Source organism: Pecten maximus, unplaced genomic scaffold (assembly GCF_902652985.1).
Source record: "Pecten maximus unplaced genomic scaffold, xPecMax1.1, whole genome shotgun sequence".
Lineage (NCBI taxonomy): Eukaryota > Metazoa > Mollusca > Bivalvia > Pectinida > Pectinidae > Pecten > Pecten maximus.
In genome coordinates, this window is record NW_022982508.1 from 1 (window position 1) to 11,767 (window position 11,767).

The 11,767-nt window shown below is 35.8% G+C and overlaps 1 protein-coding gene and 1 pseudogene across 1 annotated transcript; one reads left to right on the forward strand and one right to left on the reverse strand.

Annotated features, from left to right (window-relative positions):
• Positions 1 to 410: 410 nt before the first annotated feature.
• Positions 411 to 2,279, reverse strand: LOC117320533 (neuronal acetylcholine receptor subunit alpha-3-like). The gene has a single exon (XM_033875106.1). It carries the CDS (start codon positions 2,083 to 2,085, stop codon positions 874 to 876), a length of 1,212 nt encoding a protein of 403 aa, XP_033730997.1. The 5' UTR covers positions 2,086 to 2,279; the 3' UTR covers positions 411 to 873.
• Positions 2,280 to 5,070: 2,791 nt separating this feature from the next.
• On the forward strand, positions 5,071 to 11,291 carry LOC117320534 (annotated as a pseudogene).
• The last annotated feature ends 476 nt before the right edge of the window (positions 11,292 to 11,767 follow it).

The window sequence follows — 11,767 nt, forward strand, 5'->3', positions numbered from 1 at the left end:
TTAAAAAAAAAAATTTTTCCCCCAAAAAATTTGGACCAAAAAATTAAACCCCCCCTTTTTTTTTTTTTTTTTTTTTTTTTAAAAAAAAAAAGGGGGGCCCCCCCCCAACATGCCCCCCCCCCAAAAAGGGGGGGGGGCCCCCCCTTTCGAAAAGGGCCCAAAAATTTTTCGGGGGTTAATTTTAAAATTTTTTAAAAAAAAACCCAGTTTGGGGGCCCTTTTTTTTTTTAAAAAAAAAAACCCAAAATTTTTGGGGGGGGAAAAAAAAAAAAAAAAAAAAAAAAAAAAAAAAAAAAATTTTTTTTTTTTTTTTTTTTTTTTTTTTTTTTGGGGAAAATGTTTTTACGGAAACCGGTAAAATTTTTCTGTCAAAACAACATTAAAACATACAAAAGTTCATATTGCACATAATAACCATGCCATTATGGTCACAAGTGTCTATAACAGAAGAGAAAAAGAGTCGACATTTTAGCAATTAAAGTAAAATTTGGTCAAACATGCGCTCGCACTACCTGCTATATATACCTGTTACCATAACAGCATGGTTATTTTGTGCAATATGTCTGATTTACACGAGCTTTATTTGTTCTCCTGAAACTTGCGTTTTACGCTTGCTTTGACGAAATTAATAGGTAGTTAACAAATTAAATATCACAATCAAGCCATGGATAGCCATTACACATAACATCAATTGGTCAAGTCACTTCTGTTTAATTGCAACAGAATTGTGATTTTTAATCTTGATAAATATCACTTATTTTACTATTTCTATGAACCTTATATCCAGAACATAATGAGAAGGATGGTTGTGGACAAGGAAGTGATACAAAGGTGGATCCAGAAACACATTACATCTAAACGTCTGGAATTTAGTTAACAGTGACGGCCACTTCCTTCGGCTGTTATATAATATGTCTGTTTAAACCTGGGGAGGGACAGCCGTTTAGGTGAAGCTCTTTTATCGTCAATGTTATTATTGCTGATGTATCCAATATGATTAGCAGTACAATCCAACTGTCCGATCGAATCTTCCCCCAGGGAACTGTCTTGTGTGTTGAACATGAAACCTTCTGCTGGATTCGGCAGCAATATACCGTTATACTTTGACCCGGCATGTACATTTTCTATTGTTTCGTTCTTTTCACGGTAATTAACTCGCCAGATATAAATGGACTCCATAACAGCCAATCCACTCATAGCGAGCTGTACACATAGGTAAATCGACAGATACGAAATTGTGGTCGATATTTGCGGCATCATATCATTAAACACGGTCAAAAACACCGTAAATGACAGAAGGACCGATATACACATGGTCATCTTCTCTCCCGAGTTGGCAGGGAGAAGGAACACTAGAGTATTCAGGAAGGAGAGAAGGATAACCGGAAGAAGCGTGTTGATGACAGGATACAAACAAAGTCGACGAAAATGGATCTCGTATATAACATAGGAAATCCTGAAGTTGCTATTGTATTCTGGCTGTGTTATCCTGTCTATAATCTCCCATTCCCCATTTTCCTCATATCCTAAATCACTAAGACTATCCCCGGTGTCCACGATCCGTTGCACCCACACAGGCGTCTGCCAAGAGCCTAGACGAATCTGACATTTCTGTGTATCGAAAGGAAACCGCCTGATATCGATACGACAGATCACACTGTATTGTCGCCCAGGAAACCACACAACTCGTCCATCTTCTAGAAGCACAATATGCTCACCATCACTGATGTGTAGAGGATCGTCAATGGAGTTAAATAGAGCTACATCCGGGTACCAAATCGTACTTTTTGGAAGCTGTACACTCTTCACTCCATCTTTTAATATTAGAAACTCGTCGATCCATGACAGCTCTATCCAACCAATAAATGTCATCGTCTGTAGTCGTTCGTCAATTTCCCTCAATGACGTAAAATGTAATGTTAGATTGATATCAACAGGTTCCGAGAGATTCAATCGTGGTTTGACAACAGGGGAATACCCTTCAAATAAGTTAGCAACAATTTGCTGCCCTGTTTTCACGCGAATATCAGCACAAATTGTATAGATGTTCTGAGTTAACATTAAGATAATTAAAATATATACCATATTTGTACTGAAATATTGTATTGTACTATTTACTAAATTACTTCGATTCCTTAAAATATCACGGATAATTATCCACACGACACAGCAACAGGTTCAGTACGTGTTTCTAATAACCAACACTTGCCTTTTTCCACACCTTTGCCTGACGAGGTCGATCTCTGCTTGACAATACCATACAGCATTAAAACCAAATGCTAATGGGTTCCCGTTTCGAAAGTGTTTTAATGATGAGTCCATGTCGTATCCAAAGAAACATTGACGCAAACACACGTACAACCAATCCTGGCAGAGGTTCAATTTCGGTCAAATCAATAGATACACCTAATGCAGCCTCTGAGCCAATTAAGACATATGCCCATGGATCTTTGTATTGTGTACAATTCAATATCAATGTAAGGTTGCCTTAATGTATTGGCAAATAATACCGGTGGTGTTCTGATTTCACATTATATAACATGTCACTTTACTTCCAAATCAATGGAGTTTGTATCCATTACTTACACTGGAGTTTTGTATTGCACACGTAGCGAATAATCAAACGCATCAAGGGAGAAATCCGAGTGCATCCTCGTTTGGCTCAAGCAAACCTTTCTGAGCAAAAAAGCGTTACAACATCAAACGAACGAGTTATTCAAAATGTAAATATACATCGGTACCATCTAGTTACATTCAAAATAAAAAAATTGCTTCAAAAATCGTGTAATGCTGACCAATAATTTAGATACTTCAACATATAGTTTATGCTTAAAGATTAAAAAAAAAGAATTTTGAGACTTAACTATGCTGTTGTAATGCATTGTCAACAATATAATATTGGTTTTACTTTAAAGCAGCATTCCGTCGTTGAAATGAGTTTTAATATGCTATAAAAACAAAAGTTAACGGGAATCTAGTGTTTTTCTCAACTAGCAAAAGTTATAAACTTTAGCGTAATACAACACTAAAACCCCCTGGATAACCAAAAGTTATAAACTTTACCGTAATACAACACTAAAACCCCCTGGATAACCAAAAGTTATAAACTTTACCGTAATACAACACTAAACCCCCTGGATAACCAAAAGTTATAAACTTTAGCGTAATACAACACTAAAACCCCCTGGATAACCAAAAGTTATAAACTTTACCGTAATACAACACTAAAACCCCCTGGATAACCAAAAGTTATAAACTTTACCGTAATACAACACTAAAACCCCCTGGATAACCAAAAGTTATAAACTTTACCGTAATACAACACTAAAACCCCCTGGATAACCAAAAGTTCTTTAAAATGAAAGTTTTTGAAAATGTAACTTCGACCCGAAGTGCGAAATTACTCGCCGCCAACGACAGTTAATACGACCATGTACAGACAGGTTCACGAACAGAAAGGAAATGGCTTACACGGCTCCCCTAGTTAGCGATTAGCGAATGGGTCAATCGGCCATAAAATTAGGACATGACAAGATAGCGAAAGATGGAAGAGAGCGAAGGAGGCCGTATCAGTCGAGTGGAACGATGCATTTCTTCTGAAAAGTTTTACGGGATAAATTGATAGTCGACGCAACAGATGGACAGGCTCGTAATGAAGTTCCGCTCCAAGGTACACTTGTTACCATGCTGACAAATCAGACACTATAACAAAGTATTACCACATCGTACCACAATAAATGATTTAACAAGTAAAGTTATAATTGTCTTATCTTGATCCCTTTCCGTCTTTTATATTCATGTACACATCAGTTTGTAAACACGCGCACTTATTGACGCCCTTTGGTGCTTATATTTAATACAGATAATGCTTGTGTTTTTTGATGTTCTAAACTCATTTACTAGCTATGCATGTTACCTTAATATAAGTAAAACGGGCTATAATTGTGGTTATAATCGCAACAAAAGCGGCACACTTATATCAGGCGCTACGCTATGTCATGTGACTTTTATCGAAATGTTGTTATTTTTAGAGAACTGTTGGTGTCACGTCATATCTTAACGAAACGAAGGAGGCGTGGCTGAATATTCCAGTTCGAATGCAGAGTGACATATTTTGCGGATTTTCTGTACAAATATGATATCTATTCCATCACAGTTAATTATAAATGAGTGAAAACTACTTTTATTCATAAATGTTATAAATTAATATTGAACACACATCTGGTGTTCGACGAATCTCGCGAATTCCTTTAAACAAAAAATCATTCCTTAGGATAGTAAACGATGTCTATAAATAAATATATATATATGATTTATAACACGAGTCTTAGTATGACCGGTAAGACCTATCAAAACTTTTACAAACGTTGATAGGTCAACCCATGTCGCTTTAAAGCCTTACATACAAAATTATTGTTTTGCACATTATAGTATTTTCTTGTTTTAATGTGTAGATTAAGGTGGATCTGTGGTGTTTTGGGTAATTGTTGGATTCCTACCCAGCGATAACACAACAATGTGTCGCCTGCACAACAAGTTAGGATTTGAATTTTAAGACAAGCAAGCACTTCCTATAAGAAAGCAATGCATCATGTTTAAGTTTGATTTGCCCAAGGGATCTCAAGCAATCTAATTAAAATCTAGATGGTCATTCTCACTACGTTACATGAACATCTAACAACATCCCATAAGTGGTCACGTTCTGATGACCTCGGAGATGTGTGTATTTCACTTTCAGGGCGAATTGGCATTTTGTCGATGTCATCGAAGCAAAATATCAATCTCTACCAGAGTGCATTGCGGTTCCCTTCATTACACCTCTGTAAACGGCTCACGAACTTCCACTCTGTTGACCCCGAGGTCATAACTCCGAAGAAAGAAACTGTTGTAGGTTGCTTCGTTTGCCATAGATCGGCTTTGACAATTACTTTTTCACTTTCGGGGAGGAAATGTTCTGCAATATTTTCAAAATTGGCATCGGTTATTTCGGACGAGGCGGTGTACAATTGTATTTCACAAGCCTCTATATGCAGAAGCTGTTATACGCGCCTTGAAAAGACGCTGGAATTCATGACCGAGGTGAAGGAAGGGGCAGAACGGTATACCAGGGGAAACATATCATCAAAACGTGTGGCATTATCCCCGATCACCCCGAAATCTATTACCAGGTCTGACAACGTGAGCGTGACAACAAATCGGTCCAGGTAAGATGTAAACAGTAGTGGTGTAGGCTAGCTGATGTGACGTTAGTAGCTATATATATAGTACTCTATAAATTCAAGTATCTCCTGGTCAGCAAGTTGAGAACATACCTGGAAATCCCACGCCTCCTCTAAAAACAGGATAAAAATCCTCTGAACTCTGGCACATTGTGGACAGGCAAGTAATAACTGGACAAATTGGTAATACATGCTAATATTTATGATAAAACCACATTTTCAAACAAAAATATTAAATTTATTTTTTTTTCACACAAAGTTTTTGTTAAAAAAGAATGGTGAAGACATTAATGGATCGTTCAAATAAAACGTTATGTATACATAGTAAATGTAAGATACAGGTAACTCAATGTAGAGTGCCCATACTATATGGGAAATCCAGGTTCAAGTCCTGGTCTGTATTTAAAATGTTTACATAAATTCAATCTAACATTGAAGGTTAATGATATAATTGACTAATTCACCTTCGATTTTATGCTGTACTTATATTTATATTACAAATAGAAAATTCAAGAAACTGCAGTTCACACTAACAGATGACTCTGAGTCTGCTTCTCCTGTTACTGAACCTGGGTATGTATATGTAAACATAAAGTATATAATTGTGACAAGAATCTTGCTGCAAATTTGAAATGGACAGAAATACATGCATGTATTATAAGCTTACTTTGTATGGTAATTTAGATGCATAGTTTATTCATATTCCATTGAAACCTTCATTCAATACAAATTATTTATTGTTGTCACCTATAAAGTTATGATATGAAATATTTTCCTTCACTTATATTGCAGAATATTTCAAAGTCTGGAACACTATATACCTGACAAAGCACAGGGTCCTGTTACTGCCAGTACTGCCAATGAACATGGGTATGAAAATAAGTATATTATTCTGCTGTAATTGCTATATATTGGATAATATTTACATTATTGTATTACTAAATGTATAGCTGTATTTGTAAGGGTTGACCTTCTATTGCATGTCTTAACACATTGAGCCCTAATATTAGATAAATATAAATTAAAATTGGTTGACATAATAAACGAATAACAGTTAATGTGCATGTGTGTATATAACCATGTCCATGTGTTTACTTGATTAGTTATGCTGCCTGTTCATCACGGGCACCTTTAGAAGACACAGCCTTGACCAGGGATATTCTGTCCAGTGCCAAAAAAAGGTTTGAGAATCTGTGCTGTCCACAATCGGATCCGGTTTTTGGAAAACTGAGAAATCAGGCCTCCTCACTAACATCAAGGACAACTATGCTTTCCTCTGTGTTATACAAATACAGGAATGTAGTGGACTTGCACAACAATGCAAATAGATTATTGTGTTTGATAGTAGAAGAAATGAAAAACAGGTATTTATTGATTATGAGTGTATGTAAATGCTAATTAAGTATATATCAACTAAAACCCTCTATGTGAGATCAGATCAATAAAGATATGAGGAAATTTGATGTATGATGATAACAAAAGTATTAAAAATATTAAGTATAACAATGTGATAATTAATTTGTTTTAAGATGGACAGATTTGCACTAGAACCATTCATTGATGAAAATATAACATGCATAACTTATATTAAAGGGTGCCCCATCTCTTCGATGCCATGCTATGTGTCACAATTCCTGACAATGGTACAGTAGATAAAGACACAATTCCCTGTCTTGCTGCTGCATATTCAATTATGCTGAAGCACAAATATAACAATCTTAGTGCTTTTCATCGCCTCTCAACAGCAATTACTATCAAGGGTGGTATTAATGAAAGGGTAATTGAACATGTTGCATTTATAAGCATATGTTTGTTTGTTATTTGATAAGTTCTGGGACATGGCTACATATCTAGCTCACCAAAGGACCAGTGAGTTCATCTGATGGCGCAGCATATGTCGGAGAGAATTTTAGTCACTAATAATACAATATGTTCATAAAAATGTCAGTTATAATCCTTCTTTTCTCTCTCCAATATTTTCATTGAACAAACAAGTCCAAAAGCACATGTAGCCTTGTCCATAGAACCATGGAAGTGCTTATATACCCATAAGTTTTCATGAAATGTTCAAAAAAGCATTTGTATTAAATTTAGAAAAACTAAATCATTTGAAATACTACATGCAAACAATCTTGCACACAATCGCATATAGGTCCCACACATAAATGAAGGAAATGGCTACAGATATAGTTCTGAAATGAATACACAGTAAACTCATCAAAACATTCCTGTTTTTTTTTTTTTAGTTTATATATATCATAAAATCATTCAAACAAGTTATTGGCCCTATAATGTTTTTTTTTTTAGAAATGTTCTAGGCCAAAGTCCTGATGTTGTATTGTGACCTGTCTCGTATTAACTATATATTTGAACAACTTCTTCAGAATAACCAACTTTATTCTTGATCATAAAGTGAAACTATATTACAGTACATTGTTTTGTAGAATGTAGTTACTCATATTATTTGTTCTTTATTATTGTTTCAAGTGTTGCTGTTTGATTGCAGTTTTACTTTGTTACTGGAGGAGAATGCAAATGGTATGTGCATGAAATATAATTATACATGTATGTACTTTTAACATGTATACATAATATATATTACATATTCCTTAAATTGGTTGTCACGAATAATGGCATGTGGCATGATGTCGACATATTATGTGGATAAATATCACTGAATGGGCTATAAAATATTCATGATAGTCTGAAAAAGTTTTTAAGGTAATGTTTTTCATGTATTTTTCTTTTTAACACATGAATGTGACATTGCTTATAATTATACTGTAAATTACATCAAAACATATGTACATTTTCAGTGTTAAGTTACAAACAACTAATTATCAGGACTGTTAAGTAATACGTTTACATGTTACACTTATATCAATACTCATTCTGTAAAATTTTAAATGTAGGGTCAAACAAGACTGAATCAAATGGGACTGGTATTATCACATGAACGCAGACTGAAATTTCAAGACAGTGTAAATGAGTCATCAAATAAATAAGTTGTGGACCATCTTAAGAAGAATCCGTTGATCAAGATCACAGGTAAATAACCAGATTTAAGAATGGTTAATTGAGATCACGTTTATTGAAATATTTCAAATAAATGGTTGTTGAGTCTGTAATGTGGAGCAGATCCCTTGAAGTGTATCCTCAATAAAATACCATGTCATTAACAAATGTCACCACTGTCCTATTATATAATAACTTTATGGATATGGAAGCTTTATGAGAGTTTATATAGAGATATATTAAAATTCAGGTGACGGTTAAGGCCCATGGGCCGCTTGTTACTTTTTTCTTTATTGTAGGTGACAACTTAGATATATATGTGAGGACATCACACATCAATACAGAAAGGAAGAACCAAGATCTGCATCTGTTCACTTCCAACATCATCTTCAGTCGTCTTGCAAGAATAGATATGGACAACCAGGCTCCAGTTACTGATGTCAACAATATTGTTGCTGAAGATGTTCTACTATCTGATGACCAGAAGGAACAGCTGTTGGAAGCATATGGGATTTTGGTTGGCCGGATTATGTCTCGCCTTCCAGGGTTAGAGTTCATCAAGCCCCACCTTCCATCCCATATTCCTCATCAGAATGCTAAAAAGATGTCAGAAAAGTCTACAGTACTGCCATTGCCTATACAGTTCAAGAATGAAGCAAAACATGAAGACTGCCTCGGAATAATGGACAGCTATGAAAACACTTGTCAAGTTATACACAGATGCTTTTGGTATGTGAATTTTAAGTGAAAGAAGTAATGCAGCAAAGAAAAATTACATATGGAAAAAATATGGTTATGAATTAAATACATCCATTGCATCCTTAATACTTGCCACGATAAGTATTTAAATTTTGATAAGACAAGTAATATGTACATTGACAAAAGCTTTACAATCACATCACATGTACAGACATGTCACTATTATGCTGGACACTTTTGTAATATCTATATTTACGCTGCAGCCCCACTTGAAGGTTACGAGTCTGTAACTTCCAAATCTTTATTATGACATCATTATTATAGTGACGTCATAATTGTCATGTCGGAAATAACAATAGATGGCTGTTGAAAAGGCTGTTCCGTCTTTGACGATAATAATTTGTTCATTCATCGTATGAGCAAAATTCCTGGATACAGTCTTAAAAATCATTTTCAAATGTAAATATAAGCATTGAACTGCTTTCATTTGGAAGTTATGGGCTGATGAATGCCAACTAGACAAAGACAAATTCAACATAAAGCACATAGCTTGGCTTCATGTTGAATTTGAATAGTTTAGGTACAGTAGTGTATTGTGGCAACACCAGTACATAGTAGTATGTGCCTCATTTCTCAAACAATTTCATATTTCCATCAAAGCAGCTACTTTTCTTCTTACAGGAGGTACTGATGTTCTGAGAGAAGTGAGAGTTCCTGTTGGAGGAGACCAACTTACCAGAGTTCGCCTGCAAGAAGCAAAAAACCTGCGAACACTTTCGGTTCACCCGGAAAGGAGATATGATGACCTTCATCCAATTGTCTGTGAAATGTGGCACAGCAAACAAGATTTCTTAGAGGTAAATTCTATCGAAATGAAAGATAACAAAACTGTGGGTGTAAATTATAACACAACATTATAATCTTTTAATGTCTGATCAATCATATGTATTATTTAAGGTCAATTGCAGCTTCATATACAAACAATCTGCCCTATGTAATGTCATTGTACTTTTTTATGAATTTTTGGCAAATATTGCTATTAAGTTTTAATAGTGTTAAACACATGACATTATCTCACATATTAATACAAAACTATCTGCAAACACACTCTTTGGCCAAGATAGCTACAAACATGACATTTATGACTAATCAATAAACTAGATAATATTCTCATATAAACCCTTGCAAAGTAACACAATTTCCTCCAATTTTACAGAAATGTTACAAGGCATTGTACAAAGCAGAAAACTCGCCTGGAACTCTAAATCACTTCAAAACTATATTACACCGCTCCGATGTAAATGGGAAAGTGAAAGGGAGATTTGAACCACACCACAACCTCCTAGTTGCTGTTGGAGAAGGCCTCATAACAGAACAGATATTGGAATTTTTCCATATGGAAGATAGACATTGTGACCCACAACATACCCTTTTGGGTGACTTTGCAAGGCAAAAACTTCCAGAAAAGGAGAACATCATAAAAAAACTCTTCAGGGAATTCCTGTATCATTATGGGTATGGAAATGTAGGGGATTGTGAAAGTGCATCTTCTGTTAAGCATTACAAGGTTTCCGGTGTCACTGCTGATGGAAAATTTTTATTACAGGAGGTGAAGGATTCAGAGGATGAGCTGCGGAACTACAGCCAGAATTTATGCCACTGGGCCTTACACTTGATGGAACTGGATGACACTGCTAAAGAAGGTGATGTTACAAGAGTGTTGCTAAACTGTAGATACTCGGTACCTTTCTTTTACTCACATTCCCCAATGAGCAAGTATATGGTTGAAAACATTGATTACATAATCAAAACTGAATACCTGCTCTCACCTCTTCAACGTTGTAGAGTGCTAGAAGGTTCATTTGTGAATATACATGGAGGGATTGGACAAAATGTTGAGAGCGATCTGGTGCAAGAACACTCTGTATGTAACCGGAAAAGTTTGATCAAAACCCTTTGTGCCAACAAGAGTGAGACAGCGATCCGTCGTGTAACTTAGGCTGCAGATATGATTACAGATCTTTGCGAGCAATTTGATAACAGCGTTGGAATAAAATCTAAATCTAGTAGGCATTCAAAGTTTGTGTCTCCTAAAGATTTGGAAACCATTGAAAAAACTCTCAGAAAACTTCGGCCATTCAAAAACACTCCAGGGAGAAAGTGTCCAGGATTTAGTAACATCAAAGCATCACCTCTTCTCCCAGAAAAAGTACCCTTAATGAAAGCAAAGATAAACACAACTATCAAATGACTAACAAGAGGACTAACTGTTCCAGTAGATGAGGAGAATCATCATCTGGAATTTGATGAAGAATTTCTTCCTGTGGTATAAGAAAAAATGTTTCATTTTTGACAAGTAAATTGCTTCTAAATCTGTGTATCACAACACGCAGTGTAAGCAATAACAATGCATTGCCATCTTATGTGTTAAAATGAATGCAGACAGGAGAAATGTATGGGATGAATGGATTATGAAATACATGAATCATAGATGATTGCCAACCTTGGCAGTAGTCCATATTTGTAGGAATGTTGTGTAGTGTCATGAGTACAGTGCAGGCCGTAGGAATGAACACAAAGTCACCATGTGCCGGCGTTTGATTTTCTATTCAAGGGGTCAATCACCGCGACTGATCACCCTAAATCCCTATCAGGGATCATGAACACGGCGTCATCGCGATCCCCGGTGGTAATCAAAATCCGCGGTGATCGTTTCTCCGCGAAACATCAAAGCAATTTGTCCGCCGCGAATCCTGATGATGCAGCCCCGGAGGGCCACGATTACATTCAGCCTTCGGTTTTACCTGTGGTGGTGTGGCTCTCAGTTGACCATT